The sequence below is a fragment of the Salvelinus alpinus genome, chromosome 4 (assembly GCF_045679555.1).
Source record: "Salvelinus alpinus chromosome 4, SLU_Salpinus.1, whole genome shotgun sequence".
NCBI lineage: Eukaryota > Metazoa > Chordata > Actinopteri > Salmoniformes > Salmonidae > Salvelinus > Salvelinus alpinus.
Genome location: NC_092089.1, coordinates 20,249,498 through 20,276,807, shown reverse-complemented (window position 1 = coordinate 20,276,807; position 27,310 = coordinate 20,249,498). Strand labels below are relative to the sequence as shown.

General features: G+C 46.8%; 2 protein-coding genes across 4 annotated transcripts in view; one reads left to right on the top strand and one right to left on the bottom strand.

Moving 5' to 3' along the window:
* The window catches only part of LOC139572986 (pleckstrin homology domain-containing family G member 4B), a 91,614-nt gene extending 83,026 nt beyond the window's left edge, over positions 1 to 8,588 (bottom strand). For all 3 annotated transcript variants that reach the window (XM_071395927.1, XM_071395928.1, XM_071395929.1), the window contains exon 1: positions 8,318 to 8,588. In XM_071395927.1, coding sequence (XP_071252028.1) covers positions 8,318 to 8,386 — 69 coding nt within the window. In that variant the 5' untranslated portion in view covers positions 8,387 to 8,588. The remainder of the gene's footprint in view (positions 1 to 8,317) is intronic.
* A 593-nt stretch (positions 8,589 to 9,181) lies between these two features.
* Positions 9,182 to 17,983, top strand: LOC139572446 (uncharacterized). Its single transcript, XM_071395196.1, has 4 exons — positions 9,182 to 9,204; positions 16,595 to 16,843; positions 17,204 to 17,383; positions 17,638 to 17,983. Exons 1-4 carry the CDS (start codon positions 9,182 to 9,184, stop codon positions 17,981 to 17,983), a joined length of 798 nt encoding a protein of 265 aa, XP_071251297.1.
* The last annotated feature ends 9,327 nt before the right edge of the window (positions 17,984 to 27,310 follow it).

Here is a 27,310-nt window from a genome sequence, read left to right as displayed (position 1 = left end):
AGGTTGATTATCTCTAATCTGTCAGAGATACGAAGCAGAGACAGATCTTTACCAAGTACAGACTGAGTGACCACCAACTGGCAATTAGAAACCAGCAGACACAAAACCACATGGTAACCCAAAGAGGAGTGTCTATGTGGTCACTGCACGACAGGAGAGGTCGAGACAGAGATGCACTTTCTCCTCTACTGTCAGAAATAATAGTGGTGGTAGCATTAATTTTAGTAGTAATAATAGTATCATGTTCATATGGGGCCATTTGGGTACCTTCCCATCAGACCTGCCCTACAGCCAGGTGCCAGGAGGACCACAAAGGAACCTGGGAGGTAGAGGGGTGATACCTTCCCATCAGACCTGCCCTACAGCCAGGTGCCAGGAGGACCACAAAGGAGCCTGGGAGGTAGAGGGGTGATACCTTCCCATCAGACCTGCCCTACAGCCAGGTGCCAGGAGGACCACAAAGGAGCCTGGGAGGTAGAGGGGTGATACCTTCCCATCAGACCTGCCCTACAGCCAGGTGCCAGGAGGTGATTTTGGTGGTGGTGGTGAAGGATAGAGTGGTGGTGGTGGTGATGGTGGTGATGGAGGTGGTGGTGGTGGTGGTGGTGATGGAGGTGGTGGTGGTGGTGGTGGTGATGGAGGTGGTGGTGGTGGTGATGGAGGTGGTGGTGGTGGTGATGATGGTGGTGATGGAGGAGGTGGAGGTGGTGGTGATGGTGGTTGGTGGTAGTGGTGGTGATGGAGGAGGTGGTGGTGGTGGTGATGATGGTGGTGATGGAGGAGTTGGAGGTGGTGGTGGTGGTGGTGGAGGTGGTGGTGGTGGTGGTGGTGATGGAGGTGGTGGTGGTGGTGGTGGTGATGGAGGTGGTGGTGGTGGTGGTGATGATGGTGGTGATGGAGGAGGTGGAGGTGGTGGTGATGGTGGTAGTGGTGGTGATGGAGGAGGTGGTGGTGTGGTGGTGGTGGTGGTGGTGATGATGGTGGTGATGGAGGAGGTGGAGGTGGTGGTGATGGTGGTTGGTGGTAGTGGTGGTGGTGGTGGAGGTGGTGGTGGTGGTGATGATGGTGGTGATGGAGGAGTTGGAGGTGGTGGTGGTGGTGGAGGTGGTGGTGGTGATGATGGTGGTGATGGAGGAGGTGGAGGTGGTGGTGATGGTGGTTGGTGGTAGTGGTGGTGGTGGTGGAGGTGGTGATGATGGTGGTGATGGAGGAGTTGGAGGTGGTGGTGGTGGTGGAGGTGGTGGTGGTGATGATGGTGGTGATGGAGGAGGTGGAGGTGGTGGTGATGGAGGAGGTGGTGGTGGTTGGTGGTAGTGGTGGTGGTGGTGGGGCCCATAGCGCTCTTGTCCAAAGTAGTGTACTATATAGGGAATAGTGTGTAATTTGGAATGTACACAGGGAATGGGATGAGAGCACTAACTGAAGGGGATGGTGGTGGTGGTGGTGGTGACATTGTGCTTTGGCCAAACCGTGTGTGAGGTCTTCAGAGAGTATAGTCTACTAATGGACAATGAAATCAAGCTGCTATAGACTCAGAAAGATCAGGATCTGGACTGAGGGGCGCGCGCACGCACGCACGCACACACACACACACACACACACACACACACACACACACACACACACACACACACACACACACACACACACACACACACACACACACACACGAAACTAGCAAATAGGACAATATACTGTAGGAAGAAGGTGGAATCATATTACACAGGCTCCGACGTCCGCCTCATGTGGCAGGAGCTACAGTCCATTACAGATAACGTAGGATGATCTTCTCAACGATGCCTCTCTACCAGACGAACTGAATGCATTTACTGCACTCTTTGACAACAACAACACCGTGCCGGATGTGAGGGCCGCCACCGACCCAGAGGACTGGGTGATCTCGCTCTCCGAGGCCCACGTGAGAAAGGTCTTTTTAATCAGGTCAACATCCGCAAGGCCGCGGGGCCCGACGGTATTCCAGGACGCATTATCAGAGCATGCACAGATCAGCTGGCAGGCATATTCAAGATCATTTTCAACCTCTCCTTGTCCCAGTCTGTAATCCCCATGTTTTAAGATGACCACCATCGTCCCCGTCCCGAAGAACTCTGAGACGTCATGACACAATGACTACCGCCCTGTAGCACCCACATCTGTAATCATGAAGTGTTTTGAGAGGCTGGTTATGGCACACATCAACTCCACCATCCCAGACACGGCAAGCAGTACCGGTGCATCAAGTCGGACACCAACAGGCTCTTGAACAGCTTCTATCCCCAAGCAATAAGACTGATAAATAGCTACACAGACTATCTGAGTTCATCTTTATCCTTATTTACCTTTCATTTGTATTTCTGCACCGTCAGGGCCCTACACACACACTGACTCTGTCATCTGATCACTCACACATAACATGTACATACATTTATACTGACTACACACCCGCCCACACACTCACATACACACTGCTGCTACTCTGTTTATCTTATATCCTGTTGCCTAGTTACCTTACCCCTCTACATATCTACCTCCATGACTCCAGGATCCCTGTCTCCTTACCCCTATACATATCTACCTCCATCACTCCAGTATCCCTGCACATTGTTAATATGGTATTGAACTGACCCTGTATATAATATGGTACTGAACTGACCCTGTATATAATATGGTACTGGACTGACCCTGTATATAATATGGTACTGAACTGACCCTGTATATAATATGGTACTGGACTGACCCTGTATATAATATGGTACTGAACTGACCCTGTATATAATATGGTACTGGACTGACCCTGTATATAATATGGTACTGAACTGACCCTGTATATAATATGGTACTGGACTGACCCTGTATATAATATGGTACTGGACTGACCCTGTATATAATATGGTACTGGACTGACCCTGTATATAATATGGTACTGGACTGACCCTGTCTATAATATGGTACTGAACTGACCCTGTATATAATATGGTACTGAACTGACCCTGTATATAATATGGTACTGAACTGACCCTGTATATAATATGGTACTGAACTGACCCTGTATATAATATGGTACTGAACTGACCCTGTATATAATATGGTACTGAACTGACCCTGTATATAATATGGTACTGGACTGACCCTGTATATAATATGGTACTGGACTGACCCTGTATATAATATGGTACTGGACTGACCCTGTATATAATATGGTATTGAACTGACCCTGTATATAATATGGTATTGAACTGACCCTGTATATAATATGGTATTGAACTGACCCTGTACATAATATGGTATTGAACTGACCCTGTATGTAATATGGTATTGAAGATTTGATTTGATTTGATTTGATTTAAACTCTTTAACACCAACCTTAGCTCTGGCATCTTCCCCAATATTTGGAACCAATACTGATCACCCCAATCCACAAAAGTGGAGAGAAATTTGACCCCAATAAACTACTGTGGGATATGCATCAACAACAACCGTGGGAAAATCCCATGCATTACCATTAAAAGCAGAGTCGTACATTTCCTCAGTGAAAACAATATAGTGAGCAAATGTCAAATAGTTTTTTTTACCAAATGACCGTACGACAGACCACGTATTCACCCTGCACACCCTAATGACCGTACGACAGACCACGTATTCACCCTGCACACCCTAATGACCGTACGACAGACCACGTATTCACCCTGCACACCCTAATCACCGTACGACAGACCACGTATTCACCCTGCACACCCTAATCACCGTACGACAGACCACGTATTCACCCTGCACACCCTAATGACCGTACGACAGACCACGTATTCACCCTGCACACCCTAATGACCGTACGACAGACCACGTATTCACCCTGCACACCCTAATGACCGTACGACAGACCACGTATTCACCCTGCACACCCTAATGACCGTACGACAGACCACGTATTCACCCTGCACACCCTAATTGACAAACAAACAAAACAAAACAAAGGCAAAGTCTTCTCATGATTTGTTGATAAAAAAAAATGTTTTGACTCAATTTGGCATGAGGGTCTGCTATACAAATTGATGGAAAGCGGTGTTGGGGGAAAAACATACGACATTATAAAATCCTTGTACACAAACAACAGTCTGCGGTTAAAATGGGCAAAAAACACACATTTCTTTCCACAGGGCTGTGGGGTGAGACAGGGATGCACCTTAAGCCCCACCCTCTTCAACATATACAGTTGAAGTCGGAAGTTATACACCTTAGCCAAATACATTTAAACTCAGTTTTTCACAATTCCTGACATTTAATCCTAGTAAAGATTCCCTGTATTAGGTCAGTTAGGATCAACACTTTATTTTAAGAATGTGAAATGTCAGAATAATAGTAGAGAGAATGATTTATTTCAGCTTTTATTTATTTCATCATATTCCCTGTGGGTCAGAAGTTTACATACACTCAATTAGTACATTTACATTTAAGTCATTTAGCAGACGCTCTTATCCAGAGCGACTTACAAATTGGAAAGTTCATACATATTCATCCTGGTCCCCCCGTGGGGAATGAACCCACAACCCTGGCGTTGCAAGCGCCATGCTCTACCAACTGAGCCACACGGGACCCCTCTACATATTTGGTAGCATTGCCATTAAATTGTTTAACTTGGGTCAAATGTTTCGGGTAGCCTTCCACAAGCTTCCCACAATAAGTTGGGTGAATTTTGGCCCATTCCTCTTGACAGAGCTGGTGTAACTGAGTCAGGATTGTAGGCCTCATTGCTCGCACATGCTTTTTCAGTTCTGCCCACACATTTTCTATAGGATTGAGGTCAGGGCTTTGTGATGGCCACTCCAATACCTTGACTTTGTTGTCCTTAAGTCATTTTGCCACAACTTTGGAAGTATGCTTGGGGTCATTGTCCATTTGGAAGACCCATTTGTGACCAAGCTTTAACTTCCTGACTGATGTCTTGAGATGTTGTTTCAATATATCCACATAATTTTCCTTTCTCATGATGCCATCTATTTTGTGAAGTGCACCAGTCCCTCCTGCAGCAAAGCACCTCCACAGCATGATGCTGCCACCCCCTGGGGCTTCACGGTTGGAATGGTGTTCTTCAGCTTGCAAGCCTCCCCCTTTTTCCTCCAAACATACAGTGGGGAGAAGTATTTTGATACATTGCCGATTTTGCAGGTTTTCCTACCTACAAAGCATGTAGAGGTCTGTAATTTTTTATCATAGGTACACTTCAACTGTGAGAGACGGAATCTAAAACAAAAATCCAGAAAATCACATTGTATGATTTTTAAGTAATTAATTTGCATTTTTTTCTGAGGTCTTGGCTGATTTCTTTTGATTTTCCCATGATGTCCAGCAAAGAGGCACTGAGTTTGAAGGTAGGCCTTGAAATACATCCACAGGTACAGCTCAAATTGACTCAAATTATGTCAATTAGCCTATTAGAAGCTTCTAAAGCCATGACATAATTTTCTGGAATTTTCCAAGCTGTTTAAAGGCCCAGTAAACTTCTGACCCACTGGAATTGGGATACAGTGAATTATAAGTAAAATAATCTGTCTGTAAACAATTGTTGGAAAAATGACTTGTGTCATTTACAAAGTAGATGTCCTAACCAACTTGCCAAAACCTTAGTTTGTTAACAAGACATTTGTGGAGTGGTTGAAAAACTAGTTTTAATGACTCCAACCTAAGTGTATGTAAACGTCCGACTTCAACTGTATATCAACGAATTGGCGAGGGCACTAGAACAGTCTGCAGCACCCGGCCTCACCCTACTAGAATCTGAAGTCAAATGTCTACTGTTTGCTGATGATCTGGTGCTTCTGTCCCCAACCAAGGAGGGCCTACAGCAGCACCTAGATCTTCTGCACAGATTCTACCAGACCTGGGCCCTGCCAGACCTGGGCCCTGCCAGACCTGGGCCCTGACAGACCTGGGCCCTGACAGACCTGGGCCCTGCCAGACCTGGGCCCTGACAGACCTGGGCCCTGACAGACCTGGGCTCTGACAGACCTGGGCCCTGACAGTAAATCTCAGTAAGACCAAAATAAGGGTGTTGCAAAAAAGGTCCAGTTGCCAGGACCACAAATACAAATTCCATCTAGACACTGTTGCCCTAAAGCACACAAAAAACTATACATACCTCGGCCTAAACATTAGTGCCAAACGTAAATTACACAAAGCTGTGAACGAGCTGACAAGGCAAGAAGAGCCTTCTATGCCATCAAAAGGAACATAAATTTTGACATACGACATAGGATCTGGCAAAAAAATACTTGAATCAGTTATAGAACCCGTTGCCATTTATGGTTGTGAGGTCTGGGGTCCGCTCAGCAACCAAGAATTCACAAAATAGGACAAACACCAAATTGAGACTCTGCATGCAGAATTCTGCAAAAATATCTTCTGTGTACAACGTAAAACACCATATAATGCATGCAGAGCAGAATTAGGCCGATACCCGCTAATTATCAAAATCCAGAAAAGAGACGTTAAATTCTACAACCCCCTAAAAGGAAGCGATTCCCAAACCTTCCATAACAAAGCAATCATCTACAGATAGATGAACCTGGAGAAGAGTCCCCTAAGCAAACTGGTCCTGGGGCTCTGTTACAAACACAAACAGACCCCACAGAGCCCCAGGACAGTAACACAATTAGACCCAACCAAATCATGAGAAAACTAAAAGATAATTACTTGACACAATTTAAAGAATTAACAAAAAATCTGAGCAAACTATAATGCTATTTGGCCCTAAACAGAGAATATACAGTGGCAGAATACCTGACCCCTGTGACTGACTCAAACTTAAGGAAAGCTTTGACTATGTACAAGGCAGACCTGGCTCTCAAGAGAAGACAGGCTATGTGCACACTGCCCACAAAATGAGGTGGAAACTGAGCTGCACCTCTTGCCAAATGTATGACCATATTAGAGACACATATTTCCCTCAGATTACACAGATCCACAAAGAATTCAAAAACAACCCCAATTTTGATAAACTCCCATATCTACTGAGTGAAATACCACAGTGTGCCATCACAGCAGCAATATTTGTGAACCTGTTGCCACAAGAAAATATCAACCAGTGAAGAACTAACACCAATGTAAATACAACCCATATTTATGTTAATTTATTTTCCCTTTGTACTTTAACTATTTGCACATCGCTACAACACTGTATATATAGATATGACACTTGAAATGTCTTAATTCTTTTGGAACTTCTATAAGTGTAATTTTTACTGTTAATTTTTATTGTTATTTCACGTTTGTTTATTATCTATTTTACTTGCTTTGGCAAACATGGGAAACATATGTTTCCCATGCCAATAAAGCCATTGAATTAAATTGAGAGAGAGCGAGAGAGAGAGAGAGAGAGAGAGAGAGAGAGCGAGAGCGAGAGCGAGAGAGCGAGAGAGAGAGAGAGAGAGCGAGAGAGAGAGAGAGAGAGAGAGAGAGAGATGGACAGCCTGTAACTTCGCACCTGACAGAATTCCAACCCCATCAAGTCATCAATACAGCTACAAAAACAACATTCAGAAACAAACTTGCATTCAATGAATTGTAAAAATCGACTTGAATAGCGTGAAGAATTGAAGATATAAGCCGACATATCAAGATATCAAGCAGATACCATAGAACAACACACTGACTAGTCTACAATAACATGATATATCTCTCTATGTCAGGTTACTGTCAGGTAAACACACACACACACACACACACACACACACACACACACACACACACACACACACACACACACACACACACACACACACACACACACACACACACACACACACACACACACACACACACACACACACACACACGCAGACACACACACACACGCAGACACACACACACACACACACACACACACACCAAAATATCAGCTGCTTAGATATCTGTGAAGTAAAGGACACTTTTCTGACTGTGTAGAGCAGCGTCTACAGACACACAGACAGACAGCCTGACAACATGTAGCTCACCTGTCCTGAAGACAATAAATCATCTACTGGGAAATAAGTGGGGATATGAAAGACAGTTTGCCAGAGTGACAATCAACTGAACTGAATAACATCAAAAGTCTGAAATCTGTTGTAAATCTCCAGCAGTCCATGTATTAGTCTGTTAAGTCCATTATTTGCATGAAACACAAGCTGTTTTAGAGAACCCACAGGTCAGTACTGAATTGTGACATTAACTGACTAACAGGATTTAAACTTCACTTTAGGTTACCAGGTTTTAGTCTGCCTTCAATAACAGCAGAAAATAAAATACATTTGACTTTAGGTGACCATTCTCCAACTGTTCTGACCTTAATGCTCAGGTAGTTGTCACAGCTCCTGGACTTGGCTCGGGAGTGCATCTTATCCAGTGACAACATTTAGGTAAGAAGAAAAGCCACATCAAGCACCAAAGATAAAATCCAGTGTAAGTCCAGTGGGTGACGGCTGAGTCATTGCTGTAGGACTGGCATGTCCAGAGCCTTGTCCAGAGCCACGCCAGTTTCACCCCTGTACTGTCCCTCTCTCTGTCTCTCTCGTTCTCTCTCCTGTAGTGCAGGGCAGGGCAGCCAATGTTAAACTAAACTCCAGTGGGAGCGTGAGAGAGGCAGCGAGCTCAGTTCCCCGCTACACCCCTCCCTCCCTCCCTCCCTCCCTCAACAAAAGCACTCCCCTCCCTCCCCTGTGCTACTCTGCCACTAAAGCCTCTCTCTTGCTCTCTCTCCCGGCTGGATTTATGCATACTGATGCAGCTTCCCTTGGCCATTCAGAAAACACACAACCTGACCTGACCAGAACAACAATACCCCCCCCCCCTCTCTCTCTTCACTTCACTGCCCAGCAGGGGTACAACTCAGACCATCTACCTCCCCCCTCCCTGACCCCCTACAGCCCCCCCTCTCTCTCTCTCTTCACTTCACTGCCCAGCAGGGGTACAACTCAGACCATCTACCTCCCCCCTCCCTGACCCCCTACAGCCCCCCCCACCCTCTCTCTCTCTTCACTTCACTGCCCAGCAGGGGTACAACTCAGACCATCTACCTCCCCCCTCCCTGACCCCCTACCCCCTCCCCGCCCCCATGGCCTCTTTGTCCTGACACAGGGACCAGGGTTTCAGCTTATTCTGCTGCTTTTCAAAAGGACTTGGGGAGAGTGAAAGAGAAGAAGACATCAGTATGGCATCGGTCAGTGGTTGGAGGTCAGACACTGCAATGGTGCTCCTTTAAATCTGTTCAGAGAGGGGGGGGCCGAGCCCTAATCCTTAAATGACCCCTGACACACCAGTGACATATGTAGGACATCTCGCCTGCTCAGGAAGACAGATGTGACGTGTTCAGAACAGATCAGACTTCATTACCGCCTTTCACTTAAGAAGTGATGTTGTTGTCAGCTATTCTTTTTTTAGTCAACCTGACAAGTAAAAACAATGTGTTCGAGTTAACACCTGACAAATCAAATCTCTTCAAATGATCAGAGTTTCTCTATACATGCAGCTGTTGTTTCACAGAGCAGTTTGTCTCCTTGACCTCAACATCATCACTCTGACGCTAACCTCACCGCCATCAATAAAAGAGCTCAGAAACACAGCAGACAGAGAGACGGCATCACAGCCAGCTTGTCTTTGGAGTTTACGGAACGTTAAAACTGACAAGTGTTGTCAGAGGTGCATTCTATGCCTCTTAAAACTGTTCCCAACTGATCCCTAACCGTAACAGAGGAAATCCTTGTTCTGGAAAAGCTGTGAAGGTGGTACGAATTGGATCTTCGTGTGACGTAGAGGTTAGTGGAGACGGGTCATCAGCTTGGGGTATATTTGGAGTAGTGAGGAGTCTTCTCAGACTGCAGTAGACAGCACCAACCATGACCCACAGCAGACAACACAGTCTGTCCTTGTTCACTGTTAACTTCAACCATTAACTTAACTTACGTCTCCTCCAACTAACAATTACATATATTCACCATACTGCTGTTATCTCCGCAACGGAAAACAATATCATATTGTCATGTTTTGTCTTTGATCATCATGTCTTGTCCCTGTGCTTCCCTCTGCTGGTCTTATTAGGTTCTTTCCCTCTTTCTATCCCTCTCTCTCCTCCTCCCTCTCTCCCTCTCCCGCTCTCTCTCTCTATCGTTCCGTTCCTGCTCCCAGCTGTTTCTCATTCTCCTAACGACCTCATTTACTCTTTCACACATGTCCCCTATTTTGCCCTCTGATTAGAGTCCCTATTTCTCCCTCTGTTTTCCGCTTCTGTCCTTGTCGGATTCTTGTTTGATGTTTGCTGTTCTGTGTCCTTGTTCCGCCCTGTCGTGTTTTTGCCTTCTTCAGATGCTGCGTGTGAGCAGGTGTCTATGTCAGCTACGGCCTGTGCCTTCCTGAAGCGACCTGCAGTCTGTGGTCGCGTCTCCAGTCGTTCCTCTCTACTGACGAGAGGATTTCAGTTTCCTGTTTTGGATTTACCTTTGATAATATCCAGGAGAATCATTGTTTGTTTAAGACTGGAATAAAGACTCTGTTTCTATTACGTCGCTTTTGGGTCCTCATTCACCAGCATAACAGAAGAATCCGACCAAGAATGGACCCAGCGACTACGGATTCTCGCTACACTGCCGTCGAGATCCAGGGAGCAATGCTCGGCAGACACGAGCAGGAATTGTCTGCTGCTCGTCATGCCGTTGAGACCCTGGCCGCTCATGTCTCCGATCTCTCAGGACAGTTTCAGAGTCTTCGTCTCGTGCCACCAGCTACTTCCTGGTCTTCCGAGTCTCCGGAGCCTAGGGTTAATAACCCACCATGTTACTCTGGGCAGCCCACTGAGTGTCGCTCCTTTCTCACCCAGTGTGATATTGTGTTCTCTCTCCAGCCCAACACATACTCAGGAGAGAGAGCTCGGATCGCTTACGTCATATCACTCCTTACTGGTCGGGCTCGGGAGTGGGGCACAGCTATCTGGGAGGCAAGGGCTGAGTGTTCTAACGTTTATCAGAACTTTAAGGAGGAGATGATACGGGTTTTTGATCGTTCAGTTTTTGGGAAGGAGGCTTCCAGGGCCCTGGCTTCCCTATGTCAAGGTGATCGATCCATAACGGATTACTCTATAGAGTTTCGCACTCTTGCTGCATCCAGTGACTGGAACGAGCCGGCGTTGCTCGCTCGTTTTCTGGAGGGACTCCACGCTGAGGTTAAGGATGAGATTCTCTCCCGGGAGGTTCCTTCCAGCGTGGACTCTTTGATTGCACTCGCCATCCGCATAGAACGACGGGTAGATCTTCGTCACCGAGCTCGTGGAAGAGAGCTCGCGTTAACGGTGTTTCCCCTCTCCGCATCTCAACCATCTCCTCCCATTGGCTCAGAGACTGAGCCCATGCAGCTGGGAGGTATTCGCATCTCGACTAAGGAGAGGGAACGGAGAATCACCAACCGCCTTTGCCTCTATTGCGGTTCTGCTGGACATTTTGTCATGTCATGTCCAGTAAAAGGCCAGAGCTCATCAGTAAGCGGAGGGCTACTGGTGAGCGCTACTACTCAGGTCTCTCCATCAAGATCCTGTACTACCTTGTCGGTCCATCTACGCTGGACCGGTTCGGCTGCTTCCTGCAGTGCCTTGATAGACTCTGGGGCTGAGGGTTGTTTTATGGACGAAGCATGGGCTCGGAAACATGACATTCCTCTCAGACAGTTAGGGAAGCCCACGCCCATGTTCGCCTTAGATGGTAGTCCTCTCCCCAGTATCAGATGTGAGACACTACCTTTAACCCTCACAGTATCTGGTAACCACAGTGAGACCATTTCCTTTTTGATTTTTCGTTCACCTTTTACACCTGTTGTTTTGGGTCATCCCTGGCTAGTATGTCATAATCCTTCTATTAATTGGTCTAGTAATTCTATCCTATCCTGGAACGTTTCTTGTCATGTGAAGTGTTTAATGTCTGCTATCCCTCCTGTTTCTTCTGTCCCCTCTACTCAGGAGGAACCTGGTGATTTGACAGGAGTGCCGGAGGAATATCATGATCTACGCACGGTCTTCAGTCGGTCCAGAGCCAACTCTCTTCCTCCTCACCGGTCGTATGATTGTTGTATTGATCTCCTTCCGGGGACCACTCCCCCTCGGGGTAGACTATACTCTCTGTCGGCTCCCGAACGTAAGGCTCTCGAGGATTATCTGTCTGTTTCTCTCGACGCCGGTACCGTGGTGCCTTCTTCCTCTCCCGCCGGAGCGGGGTTTTTCTTTGTTAAGAAGAAGGACGGTACTCTGCGCCCCTGCGTGGATTATCGAGGGCTGAATGACATAACGGTTAAGAATCGTTATCCGCTTCCCCTTATGTCGTCAGCCTTCGAGATTCTGCAGGGAGCCAGGTTCTTTACTAAGTTGGACCTTCGTAACGCTTACCATCTCGTACGCATCAGAGAGGGGGACGAGTGGAAAACGGCGTTTAACACTCCGTTAGGGCATTTTGAATACCGGGTTCTGCCGTTCGGTCTCGCTAATGCTCCAGCTGTCTTTCAGGCATTAGTTAATGATGTACTGAGAGACATGCTGAACATCTTTGTTTTCGTTTACCTTGACGATATCCTGATTTTTTCACCGTCACTCGAGATTCATGTTCAGCACGTTCGACGTGTACTCCAGCGCCTTTTAGAGAATTGTCTCTACGTGAAGGCTGAGAAGTGCGCCTTTCATGTCTCCTCTGTCACATTTCTCGGTTCTGTTATTTCCGCTGAAGGCATTCAGATGGATCCCGCTAAGGTCCAGGCTGTCAGCGATTGGCCCGTTCCTAAGTCACGTGTCGAGTTACAGCGCTTTCTCGGTTTCGCTAATTTCTATCGGCGTTTCATTCGTAATTTCGGTCAAGTGGCTGCTCCTCTCACAGCTCTGACTTCTGTCAAGACTTGCTTTAAGTGGTCCGGTTCCGCCCAGGGAGCTTTTGATCTCCTCAAGAAGCGTTTTACATCCGCCCCTATCCTTGTTACTCCTGACGTCACTAAACAATTCATTGTCGAGGTTGACGCTTCAGAGGTGGGCGTGGGAGCCATTCTGTCCCAGCGCTTCCAGTCTGACGATAAGGTCCATCCTTGCGCTTACTTTTCTCATCGCCTGTCGCCATCGGAACGCAACTATGATGTGGGTAACCGCGAACTGCTCGCCATCCGCTTAGCCATAGGCGAATGGCGACAGTGGTTGGAGGGGGCGACCGTCCCTTTTGTCGTTTGGACTGACCATAAGAACCTTGAGTACATCCGTTCTGCCAAACGACTTAATGCACGTCAAGCTCGTTGGGCGTTGTTTTTCGCTCGTTTCGAGTTCGTGATTTCCTATCGCCCGGGAAATAAGAACACCAAGCCTGATGCCTTATCCCGTCTCTTTAGTTCTTCTGTGGCTTCTACCGACCCCGAGGGGATTCTCCCTGAAGGGCGTGTTGTCGGGTTGACTGTCTGGGGAATTGAGAGACAGGTAAAGCAAGCACTCACTCACACTGCGTCGCCGCGCGCTTGTCCTAGTAACCTTCTGTTCGTTCCTGTCTCTACTCGTCTGGCTGTTCTTCAGTGGGCTCATTCTGCCAAGTTAGCTGGCCACCCCGGCGTTCGGGGTACGCTTGCTTCTATTCGCCAGCGGTTTTGGTGGCCTACTCAGGAGCGGGACACGCGCCGTTTCGTGGCTGCTTGTTCGGACTGCGCGCAGACTAAGTCAGGTAACTCTCCTCCTGCCGGTCGTCTCAGACCGCTTCCCATTCCTTCTCGACCATGGTCTCACATCGCCTTAGACTTTATTACCGGTCTGCCTTCGTCTGCGGGGAAGACTGTGATTCTTACGGTTATCGATAGGTTCTCTAAGGCGGCACATTTCATTCCCCTCGCTAAGCTTCCTTCCGCTAAGGAGACGGCACAAATCATCATTGAGAATGTGTTCAGAATTCATGGCCTCCCGTTAGACGCCGTTTCAGACAGAGGCCCGCAATTCACGTCACAGTTTTGGAGGGAGTTCTGTCGTTTGATTGGTGCTTCCGTCAGTCTCTCTTCCGGGTTTCATCCCCAGTCTAACGGTCAAGCAGAAAGGGCCAATCAGTCGATTGGTCGCATATTACGCAGCCTTTCGTTTCGAAACCCTGCGTCTTGGGCAGAACAGCTCCCCTGGGCTGAGTACGCTCACAACTCGCTTCCTTCGTCTGCTACCGGGCTATCTCCGTTTCAGAGTAGTCTTGGTTACCAGCCTCCTCTGTTCTCGTCCCAGCTCGCCGAGTCCAGCGTTCCCTCCGCTCAGGCTTTTGTCCAACGTTGTGAGCGCACCTGGAGGAGGGTCAGGTCTGCACTTTGCCGTTACAGGGCGCAGACTGTGAGAGCCGCCAATAAACGTAGGATTAAGAGTCCTAGGTATTGTCGCGGTCAGAGAGTGTGGCTTTCCACTCGTAACCTTCCCCTTACGACAGCTTCTCGCAAGTTGACTCCGCGGTTCATTGGTCCGTTCCGTGTCTCTCAGGTCGTCAATCCTGTCGCTGTGCGACTGCTTCTTCCGCGACATCTTCGTCGCGTCCACCCTGTCTTCCATGTCTCTTGTGTTAAGCCTTTTCTTCGCGCCCCCGTTCGTCTTCCCTCCCCCCCCCCCGTCCTTGTCGAGGGCGCACCTATTTACAAGGTACGGAGGATCATGGACATGCGTTCTCGGGGACGTGGTCACCAGTACTTAGTGGATTGGGAGGGTTACGGTCCTGAGGAGAGGAGTTGGGTTCCATCTCGGGACGTGCTGGACCGTTCGTTGATTGATGATTTCCTTCGTTGCCGCCAGGGTTCCTCCTCGAGTGCGCCAGGAGGCGCTCGGTGAGTGGGGGGGTACTGTCATGTTTTGTCTTTGATCATCATGTCTTGTCCCTGTGCTTCCCTCTGCTGGTCTTATTAGGTTCTTTCCCTCTTTCTATCCCTCTCTCTCCTCCTCCCTCTCTCCCTCTCCCGCTCTCTCTCTCTATCGTTCCGTTCCTGCTCCCAGCTGTTTCTCATTCTCCTAACGACCTCATTTACTCTTTCACACATGTCCCCTATTTTGCCCTCTGATTAGAGTCCCTATTTCTCCCTCTGTTTTCCGCTTCTGTCCTTGTCGGATTCTTGTTTGATGTTTGCTGTTCTGTGTCCTTGTTCCGCCCTGTCGTGTTTTTGCCTTCTTCAGATGCTGCGTGTGAGCAGGTGTCTATGTCAGCTACGGCCTGTGCCTTCCTGAAGCGACCTGCAGTCTGTGGTCGCGTCTCCAGTCGTTCCTCTCTACTGACGAGAGGATTTCAGTTTCCTGTTTTGGATTTACCTTTGATAATATCCAGGAGAATCATTGTTTGTTTAAGACTGGAATAAAGACTCTGTTTCTATTACGTCGCTTTTGGGTCCTCATTCACCAGCATAACACATATATTCTCCATACTGCTGTTATCTCCACAACGGAAAACAATAACATATATTCACCATACTGCTGTTATCTCCACAACGGAAAACAATAACATATATTCTCCATACTGCTGTTATCTCCACAACGGAAAACAATATCATATATTCTCCATACTGCTGTTATCTCCACAACGGAAAACAATTATGAACTCAATCACGACTCCCCGCCCCAGTCCCCTTTTTTCCATCAGATATTTATTTTGAGCACATAATAACAAACTGCATCCTCCCTATCTCACCCCTCCTCCCCATATCTCCCCCCTCCTCCCCATATCTCCCCCCTCCTCCTATCTCACCCCCCCTCCTCCCCCTGTCTCACCCCCTCTTCCCCCTATCTCACCCCCTGGTCACTGGCCTCTCCCTCTGGCCACCGGGGGAAGCCACTGAGTCCCAGGAGTGTGTGTGGCCACTGGCCTCTCCCTCTGGCCACCGGGGGAAGCCACTGAGTCCCAGGAGTGTGTGTGGCCACTGGCCTCCTCTCCTCTGGCCACCGGGGGAAGCCACTGAGTCCCAGGAGTGTGTGTGGCCACTGGCCTCTCCTCTCCTCTGGCCACTGGGGGAAGCCACTGCGTTCCAAATGGCACTCTATTCCCTACATAGTGAGCTACATTTGACCAGGGCTCTACCAGAGTAGTGAGCTATAAAGGGAAATTAGTACGCAGACTCTGTCTATATTTAAATGCTACGTTTGATTTAGGAGCTTGTCTTTTAATTCACTAGGTCAAACAGTAAACATCAATCATAAACACATAATATATTTTATTGCTTTCATAATATACTCAGGTCTCATTGGGAGAATATATTTGCTAATCTCGATGTGATCTCCTCAATAAATAAATGATAGATAGAACTCAGTATTGCCGTTATCTTGTTATCCTAAATCATTCAACTCTTGATATAAAAGGGTAAGAAAGAACACAACATCAGTTGTATATTTTTGGAGAATCAGTTTGTTTCTTCCAGCAGAGACTCAGAATCAGTTTGTTTCTTCCAGCAGAGACTCTGAGAATCAGTTTGTGTTTCTTCCAGCAGAGACTCTGAGAATCAGTTTGTTTCTTCCAGCAGAGACTCTGAGAATCAGTTTGTGTTTCTTCCAGCAGAGACTCTGAGAATCAGTTTGTTTCTTCCAGCAGAGACTCTGAGAATCAGTTTGTGTTTCCTCCAGCAGAGACTCTGAGAATCAGTTTGTTTCTTCCAGCAGAGACTCTGAGAATCAGTTTGTTTCTTCCAGCAGAGACTCTGAGAATCAGTTTGTTTCCTCCAGCAGAGACTCTGAGAATCAGTTTGTTTCTTCCAGCAGAGACTCTGAGAATCAGTTTGTTTCTACCAGCAGAGACTCTGAGAATCAGTTTGTTTCTACCAGCAGAGACTCTGAGAATCAGTTTGTTTCTTCCAGCAGAGACTCTGAGAATCAGTTTGTGTTTTTTCCAGCAGAGACTCTGAGAATCAGTTTGTGTTTTTTCCAGCAGAGACTCTGAGAATCAGTTTGTTTCTTCCAGCAGAGACTCTGAGAATCAGTTTGTTTCTTCCAGCAGAGACTCTGAGAATCAGTTTGTGTTTCTTCCAGCAGAGACTCTGAGAATCAGTTTGTTTCTTCCAGCAGAGACTCTGAGAATCAGTTTGTGTTTCTTCCAGCAGAGACTCTGAGAATCAGTTTGTGTTTTTTCCAGCAGAGACTCTGAGAATCAGTTTGTTTCTTCCAGCAGAGACTCTGAGAATCAGTTTGTTTCTTCCAGCAGAGACTCTGAGAATCAGTTTGTGTTTTTTCCAGCAGAGACTCTGAGAATCAGTTTGTTTCTTCCAGCAGAGACTCTGAGAATCAGTTTGTTTCTTCCAGCAGAGACTCTGAGAATCAGTTTGTTTCTTCCAGCAGAGACTCTGAGAATCAGTTTGTTTCTTCCAGCAGAGACTCTGAGAATCAGTTTGTTTCTTCCAGCAGAGACTTTGAGAATCAGTTTGTGTTTCTTCCAGCAGAGACTCTGAGAATCAGTTTGTTTCTTCCAGCAGAGACTCTGAGAATCAGTTTGTTTCTTCCAGCAGAGACTCTGGGAATCAGTTTGTGTTTCTTCCAGCAGAGACTCTGAGAATCAGTTTGTTTCTTCCAGCAGAGACTCTGAGAATCAGTTTGTGTGTCTTCCAGCAGAGACCCTGAGAATCAGTTTGTTTCTTCCAGCAGAGACTCTGAGAATCAGTTTGTGTTTCTTCCAGCAGAGACTCTGAGAATCAGTTTGTTTCTTCCAGCAGAGACTCTGAGAATCAGTTTGTTTCTTCCAGCAGAGACTCTGAGAATCAGTTTGTTTCTTCCAGCAGAGACTCTGAGAATCAGTTTGTTTCTTCCAGCAGAGACTCTGAGAATCAGTTTGTTTCTTCCAGCAGAGACTCTGAGAATCAGTTTGTTTCCTCCAGCAGAGACTCTGAGAATCAGTTTGTTTCTTCCAGCAGAGACTCTGAGAATCAGTTTGTTTCTTCCAGCAGAGACTCTGAGAATCAGTTTGTGTTTCTTCCAGCAGAGACTCTGAGAATCAGTTTGTGTTTCTTCCAGCAGAGACTCTGAGAATCAGTTTGTTTCCTCCAGCAGAGACTCTGAGAATCAGTTTGTTTCTTCCAGCAGAGACTCTGAGAATCAGTTTGTGTTTCCTCCAGCAGAGACTCTGAGAATCAGTTTGTTTCTTCCAGCAGAGACTCTGAGAATCAGTTTGTGTTTCTTCCAGCAGAGACTCTGAGAATCAGTTTGTGTTTCTTCCAGCAGAGACTCTGAGAGATATAAAAAGTGCTACTGTGTGTACAGGTATAGTTGTTCTACAGTGCTTCCGAAAATATTACATTCATTAAATAGTCCCCCCCCTATCTACACACAATAACCCATAATAACAAAACAAAAACAGGTTTTTAGTCATTTTTGCAAATGTATCAAAAATATAAAACTGAAATATTACATTTACATAAGTATTCAGACCCTTTACTCAGTACTTTGTTGAAGCACCTTCGGCAGCGATTACAGCCTTGAGTCTTCTTGGGTATGACGCTACAAGCTTGGCACACCTATATTTGGGGAGTTTCTCCCATTCTTCTCTGCAAATGCTCTCAAGCTCTGTCAGGTTGGATGGGGAGCATCGCTGCACAGAAATGTTCAGATCTTTCCAGAGATGCTCGATCGGGTTCAAGTCCGGGCTCTGGCAAGGACATTCAGAGACTCGTCCCGAAGCCACTCCTGCGTTGTCTTGGCTGTGTGTTTAAGGTCATTGTCGCCAGTCTGAGGTCCTGAGTGCTCTGGAGCAGGTTTTCATCAAGGATCTCTCAGTAATTTCCTCATTCATCTTTCCCTCGATCCTGACTAGTCTCCCAGTCCCTGCCGCTGAAAAACATCCCCACAGCATTATGCTGCCACCACCATGCTTCACCATAGGGATGGTGCTAGGTTTCCTCCAGACGTGATACTTGGCATTTAGGCCAAAGAGTTCAATCTTGGTTTCATCAGACCAGAGAATCTTGTTTCTCATGGCCAGAGTCCTTTAGGTGCCTTTGGCAAACTCCAAGCGGGCTGTCAGGCCTTTTACTGAGGAGTGGCTTCCGTCTGGCCACACTACCATAAAGGCTTCATTGGTGGAGTGCTGCAGAGAGGATTGTCCTTCTGAAATTACTTTTCCTCATTTAGGGTCATGGACCTAAATTCAAAATGTGGACACATTAATGTGTTGTGGAATGTCTGTGTAGATTTTGTATACAAACATGATGTTGTGGGTCATTTTGACCCGGATGCTTTCATGTGTATAGATATTCGCACAGGTCCAAAATAAACAAGTGTATTTGATGTATATTGTTTTGACTGGTTCGGGTTGCATTTTTATAATGATGTTTGGGTGAAAAGGAGTTTCCCCAAGCTTCTCCTTCTCAGTGCCAGATCAGCAGATCTTTGACACAGACACTCAGAAAATGAGCTCCAAAAGATTTTCAGTCAATGAAGCCTCATCACAAGTTCTGGACTGTGACAGTGAAATAGAAGAAGAGGATTCAGAGACAGGGGACATTTCAGAGACAGAGGACATTTCAGAGACAGAGGACATTTCAGAGACAGAGGACATTTCAGAGACAGGGGATATTTCAGAGACAGAGGACATTTCAGAGACAGAGGACATTTCAGAGACAGAGGATATTTCAGAGACAGGGGACATTTCAGAGACAGGGGATATTTCAGAGACAGAGGACATTTCAGAGACAGAGGACATTTCAGAGACAGAGGACATTTCAGAGACAGAGGATATTTCAGAGACAGGGGACATTTCAGAGACAGGGGATATTTCAGAGACAGAGGACATTTCAGAGACAGGGGACATTTCAGAGACAGAGGACATTTCAGAGACAGAGGATATTTCAGAGACAGGGGACATTTCAGAGACAGGGGATATTTCAGAGACAGAGGACATTTCAGAGACAGAGGACATTTCAGAGACAGAGGACATTTCAGAGACAGGGGACATTTCAGAGACAGAGGACATTTCAGAGACAGGGGACATTTCAGAGACAGGGGACATTTCAGAGACAGGGGACATTTCAGAGACAGGGGACATTTCAGAGACAGAGGACATTTCAGAGACAGAGGACATTTCAGAGACAGAGGACATTTCAGAGACAGAGGATATTTCAGAGACAGAGGACATTTCAGAGACAGAGGATATTTCAGAGACAGAGGACATTTCAGAGACAGAGGACAATGCTGTTGATGATCCAGATTGTGAATTGTTCTTTGGTGAAGAGGATTCAGAGAAGTGGACCATACCAGAGAGCACGCAACAACCATCACCCAGAGAAGAAAAGACAATGCAGTCTAAAGATGGTAATATAGAACGGTCACCGTCACCACAACAAAGTGCAGGTAGACTGTCAGCTTCCAATGTAATCAAACTTGTTCCAGGGCCTACACGATGACTTTCTCTGCCCCCCTCGCCAAGACAGTAAAACCAGCACCACTTGTGTAGAATGCAATAACTACATCTGCAGAAAGGACACACGTACATTGTGTTCAACATGTGGAGAGAAAGACTGAAGGGATCATTTTGACCAATAGGGTCAACTCACACCTAAGTCTTACTGTTACTAGGAAATACAAGAAAAATGCCTACTTGCGGAAACAGAAAATGCTTGTTTGTGAGAAGGAAATATGTTTAACAAATAGTTCTATAAATATAGAGTTTTTTAAATCAAATGTTCTTGTATTTCGTCATTCTAAAAGGTTTGACAAGACAAAATACAGTTTAGGCTGTTTTTAATTGATTCTTTGACTGTGTTGAGTGTTTAAACGGTGCGGGTCAATCTGACACATATCACAATGGACATCCTTTTTTTTCAGCAAAGCACAAGGGTTAAGAATGATGGAGGCCACTGTGTTCTTGGGGATCTACAATGCTGCAGAACATTTTTGATACACTTCCCCCGATCTGTGCCTCGACACAATCCTGTCTCGGAGCTCTACGGGCAATTCCTTCAACCTCATGGCTTGGTTTTTGCTCTGACATGCACTGTCAACTGTGGGACCTTAAATAGGAAGGTGTGTGCCTTTCCAAATCATGTCCAATCAATAGAATTTACCACAGTTGTAGAAACATTTTAAGGGTGATCAATGGAAACAGGATGCTCCTGAGCTCCATTTCGAGTCGCATAGCAACGGGTCTGAATACTTATGTAAATAATGTATTTCTGTTTTTTACTTTTAATAAATAAGCAAACATTTCTAAAAACCTGTTTTCGCTTTGACATTATGGGATATTCTGTGTAGATTGATGAGGACAACAATTCATTTAATCAATTTTAGAATAAGGCTGTAACGTAACAAAATGTAGAAAAAGGGAAGGGGTCTGACTATTTTCCGAATGCACTGTATAAGACAAACATTAGAAGTTCCCGTCAAACATTTCAAAGTTCGACAAGAGGCTGCTCAAAATAAACCTAATTTACACCGTCTGCTTCTGGTAAACAGTATTTGTGAGATGGGAAACAACAGATAGTTCCGTCCCGTGGGGGGGGGGGGGGGGCAGAGGATCTGATAGTTATCTTGGGGACAAATTACACAGATGACAAGAGAGACACAGCCTGGGTTACGTCCCAAATGGCACACTATTCCCTATGTAGTGCACTACATTTACCATATGAGTCCTGGTCAAAAGTAGTGCACTAGATAGGGGATAAGGTGCCATTTAAGACTTAACCCTGATCATCATCATCATAACTGAAGTTAACTGCAGCCTACAGAGGAAAACATCTGACAGAGACATTCACACAGTAGAGGAAGACAGAGACATTCACACAGTAGAGGAAGACAGAGACATTCACACAGTAGAGGAAGACAGAGACATTCATACAGTAGAGGAAGACAGAGACATTCACACAGTAGAGGAAGACAGAGACATTCACACAGTAGAGGAAGAGAGAGACATTCACACAGTAGAGGAAGACAGAGACATTCATACAGTAGAGGAAGACAGAGACATTCACACAGTAGAGGAAGACAGAGACATTCACACAGTAGAGGAAGACAGAGACATTCACACAGTAGAGGAAGACAGAGACATTCACACAGTAGAGGAAGACAGAGACATTCATACAGTAGAGGAAGACAGAGACATTCATACAGTAGAGGAAGACAGAGACATTCACACAGTAGAGGAAGACAGAGACATTCATACAGTAGAGGAAGACAGACACATTCATATAGTAGAGGAAGACAGAGACATTCACACAGTAGAGGAAGACAGAGACATTCATACAGTAGAGGAAGACAGAGACATTCATACAGTAGAGGAAGACAGAGACATTCATACAGTAGAGGAAGACAGAGACATTCATACAGTAGAGGAAGACAGAACATTCACACAGTAGAGGAAGACAGAGACATTCACACAGTAGAGGAAGACAGAGACATTCACACAGTAGAGGAAGACAGAGACATTCACACAGTAGAGGAAGACAACATCTGACAGAGACATTCATACAGTAGAGGAAGACAGAGACATTCATACAGTAGAGGAAGACAGAGACATTCACACAGTAGAGGAAGACAGAGACATTCACACAGTAGAGGAAGACAGAGACATTCACACAGTAGAGGAAGACAAGACTAGTGGTCTATACACACACACACCACTACTGCAATACTTCACAGGCCCATGGAAGTGTTCTAGGGTCAGTTAGTGGTGAAGTGGTCAGACCACCGCTATTTAGTCCACCACACACACACACACACACACACACACACACACACACACACACACACACACACACACACACACACACACACACACACACACACACACACACACACACACACACACACACACACACACACACACACACACACAGAGCTGTGGAATGTGACACCTTGGTCCCACCTCAGTTATTAGCCACACAGTGTGCCACCCGGCCAGGCCACCCAACTGCCATTGTCACACAGACTTTACAGAGACCCAGCCTGAACCCCAAAGAGCAAACAAAGCAGAAGGAAAAACACAGTGACCATGAAAATCTCCCCAGACCATCAGAAGTGAATAAATGAGTTAGATGTCAGTAGTGTGAACTCCTCAGTCAGGGGAGACAGGAACAGATCTCCCTGTCCAGAACCATAAGAGAGTCATTGTTGCCAGTAGACGGTGGGATTTGAAGCCAACAGCTGAAGAAACCCAGACCCTTTGTCTTAACAGCTTCTCAACACATTCTGTTTCTCCACTCAAATAACACACGAGGAGAGAGTAGAGACACTCTCTGACTAAATGTATATGAACACCATACATCACACGCTACAAAAGCTTCCTGGTACAGCCACAATACAATAAACCATAATATACTCACTGTACCGGTTTCCAGGAATCAGTCTAAAACCATTAAGCCACCTTTGTATAATTCAACATACTGTAGGCATGATGAAATCAACAGCCAATATACACTAGTATACAATAAAACAAGAGTAATAACTTGTACTTACAGGTCAAGTCTTGAATAACAGATCCTTACGGCAGCAGTAGGCTGCAGTGTCTGCAGTGTACAGAGCAGAGACGCTCACTTAGCTCTCTCTCTCTCTCTCTCTCTCTCTCTCTCTCTCTCTCTCTCTCTCTCTCTCTCTCTCTCTCCCCCCCCCCCCCCTCTCTCTCATGGCCTTGAGAACACACAACACAGGACTCCTCTGGCGTCTTGACTACTACCCCCTCTACCCTTCCTCCTACCTCCTCTACCCTCCCACCAGCCCCCTCTACCCTTCCTCCTACCTCCTCTACCCTTCCTCCTACCTCCTCTACCCTTCCTCCTACCTCCTCTACCCTTCCTCCTACCCCCTCTACCCTTCCTCCTACCTCCTCTACCCTTCCTCCTACCTCCTCTACCCTTCCTCCTACCTCCTCTACCCTTCCTCCTACCTCCTCTACCCTTCCTCCTACCCCCTCTACCCTTCCTCCTACCTCCTCTACCCTTCCTCCTACCTCCTCTACCCTTCCTCCTACCTCCTCTACCCTTCCTCCTACCTCCTCTACCCTTCCTCCTACCTCCTCTACCCTTCCTCCTACCTCCTCTACCCTTCCTCCTACCTCCTCTACCCTCCCTACAGCCCCCTCTACCCTTCCTCCTACCTCCTCTACCCTTCCTCCTACCTCCTCTACCCTTCCTCCTACCTCCTCTACCCTTCCTCCTACCTCCTCTGCCCTTCCTCCTACCTCCTCTACCCTTCCTCCTACTCCCTCTACCCTTCCTCCTACCTCCTCTACCCTTCCTCCTACCTCCTCTACCCTACCCCCTCTACCCTTCCTCCTACCTCCTCTACCCTTCCTCCTACCTCCTCTACCCTACCTCCTCTACCCTCCCTACAGCCCCCTCTACCCTTCCTCCTACCCCCTCTACCCTTCCTCCTACCTCCTCTACCCTTCCTCCTACCTCCTCTACCCTTCCTCCTACCTCCTCTACCCTTCCTCCTACCTCCTCTACCCTTCCTCCTACATCCTCTACCCTTCCTACTACCTCCTCTGCCCTTCCTCCTACCTCCTCTACCCTCCCTACTACTCCCTCTACCCTCCCTACTACACCCTCTACCCTCCCACCCCCTCCTAAACCTCTCGCCTCCCTCCTGCCCCCTCTCGCCTCCCTCCTAACCCCTCTGCCCTTCCTGCTACCCCCTCCTATCCCTTCCACCCCCCACCAGGGAGCCTGGGAGTCAGCCACACATTAGTGGGAGAGTTGCACATCTAACCCAGCAGTCTGATAAGATACAACAGAAGAAGTCAAGGACTACATCCCAAACAGCACCCTATTCCCTATATATAGTGCAGTATTGTTGACCAGACTGTTGACCTCTGGGCCCTGGTCTAAATGAGTGCAGTAGAAACGGAATAGGGTGCTATTTAGGAGGCAGACAGAGACTTGTTCCCCCGGTCTCAGACATGACTCTAGTTGGTCTCTCCTCTTCAGAGACTTCTTCCCCGGTCTCAGACATGACTCTAGTTGGTCTCTCCTCTTCAGAGACTTGTTCCCCGGTCTCAGACATGACTCTAGTTGGTCTCTCCTCTTCAGAGACTTCTTCCCCCGGTCTCAGACATGACTCTAGTTGGTCTCTCCTCTTCAGAGACTTGTTCCCCGGTCTCAGACATGACTTTACTTGGGTCTCTCCTCTTCAGAGACTTCTTCCCCCGGTCTCAGACATGACTCTAGTTGGTCTCTCCTCTTCAGAGACTACTTCCCCGGTCTCAGACATGACTCTAGTTGGTCTCTCCTCTTCAGAGACTTCTTCCCCCGGTCTCAGACATGACTCTAGTTGGTCTCTCCTCTTCAGGGACTTCTTCCGCAGTCTCAGACATGACTCTAGTTGGTCTCTCCTCTTCAGAGACTTCTTCCCCCGGTCTCAGACATGACTCTAGTTGGGTCTCTCCTCTTCAGAGACTTCTTCCCCCGGTCTCAGACATGAATCTATTGGTCTCTCCTCTTCAGAGACTTCTTCTCCCGGTCTCAGACATGACTCTAGTTGGTCTCTCCTCTTCAGAGACTTGTTCCCCCAGTCTCAGACATGACTCTAGTTGGTCTCTGCTCTTCAGAGACTTCTTCCCCCGGGTCTCAGACATGACTCTAGTTGGTCTCTCCTCTTCAGAGACTTGTTACCCGGTCTCAGACATGACTCTAGTTTGGTCTCTCCTCTTCAGAGACTTCTTCCCCCGGTCTCAGACATGACTCTAGGTGGTCTCTCCTCTTCAGAGACTTCTTCCCCGGTCTCAGACATGACTCTAGTTGGTCTCTCCTCTTCAGAGACTTCTTCCCCCGGGTCTCAGACATGACTCTAGTTGGTCTCTCCTCTTCAGAGACTTGTTACCCGGTCTCAGACATGACTTTACTTGGGTCTCTCCTCTTCAGAGACTTCTTCCCCCGGTCTCAGACATGACTCTAGTTGGTCTCTCCTCTTCAGAGACTTCTTCCCCCGGTCTCAGACATGACTCTAGTTGGTTCTCTCCTATTCTCTTTCTCACCCATGGTGGTGTCATGTATTTTGGGCACCGAGATCTCTAGATTGATGACCTCGTGAACAAACACACACACAGCTATACACACACACACACACACACACACACACACACACACACACACACACACACACACACACACACACACACACACACACACACACACACACACACACACACACACACACACACAGCTATACACACAAGCACAGACACACACTACCCTCTACTTTGGGGTGTTTAAAAACCACATGTTGATAATGAGTGCAGAACGGTAGGACCAACTTAGTCTACATTCAACTATTCAAACGTGTTTTTACATGGAGGATTATTTCTCGGTCTTTACTCATTAGGGATAACCTCTCAATTAAGCTAATATCATACAATCAATACACAGTATATCAAACTGCCCAGTCTGTTACATACATACTGACTCTCTCTGGTGGCTCTGTGAACAGACACCGTCCGGAGGTAAGGGGGGACCTAGCCCCAGCTGTTCCTAGAACAACCCCTACAGACAGACAGACAGACAGACAGACAGACAGACAGACAGACAGACAGACAGACAGACAGACAGACAGACAGACAGACAGACAGACAGACAGACAGTTCTACCACTACACACACACACACACACACACACACACACACACACACACACACACACACACACACACACACACACACACACACACACACACACACATGTATTTTACTACACACCCTCAGGAAGTGTAGAAGCCACCTGTCGTGACCCCTACATGTACCTCCACCCCCTGTTGTGGGGAGGACTCAGCTGCGGCCTCTTTGGAAACACAAAAGACAGTGTGTTCCCCACGCGGCAGCAGCACAGGTGGCAGGAGGAGGCAAGGTGGAGTTACAGCACAGACTGACTCCCTCAGATCACACTCACAGGCTCTGTTCCAAATCACACCCTATGCCCTATATAGTGTGCTACTTTTGACCAGAACCTAGGGCTAGGCAATATGGCCAAAATATCATATCATGTTTTTTTTGTTTTTTTAATGGTATTTGACAGTATTTTATGTTTTTGATTAATAAAAGTTCTAAACTTGCTTCATGAGTAGTGTGACCCTAGGGTGGCAACACATATATTCTAAATCATTTCAATGGGTTTTTTTCCATTCTGATTGGTTTATACTTTTCAATTCAACTTCAAACTAAAATAATTTCCAGCATTTCCATCAATTTCTGCATTTCCTGCACTCATCTGAGATCATTTCCACTGCCACGATATGGGCAAAAATACTATTCCTTATTTTTAATCAAATGTTGTGATTTAGATCAAAACACTTGGATGAACTTTTGGAATTAGGGAAATGTTTATTATAATTCTATAGTTAGAATATAAATAATAGTGGGCCAGCTAACTAGCGATT

Coding starts and splice junctions, on each gene's coding strand:
- LOC139572446 (XM_071395196.1), top strand. CDS start 9,182: ATGGCATCGGTCAGTGGTTGGAG. Junction 16,844..17,203: donor AGCAGAGACTCTGAGAATCA/GTTTGTGTTTTT, acceptor TTTTTCCAGCAG/AGACTCTGAGAATCAGTTTG. Junction 17,384..17,637: donor AGCAGAGACTTTGAGAATCA/GTTTGTGTTTCT, acceptor TGTTTCTTCCAG/CAGAGACTCTGAGAATCAGT.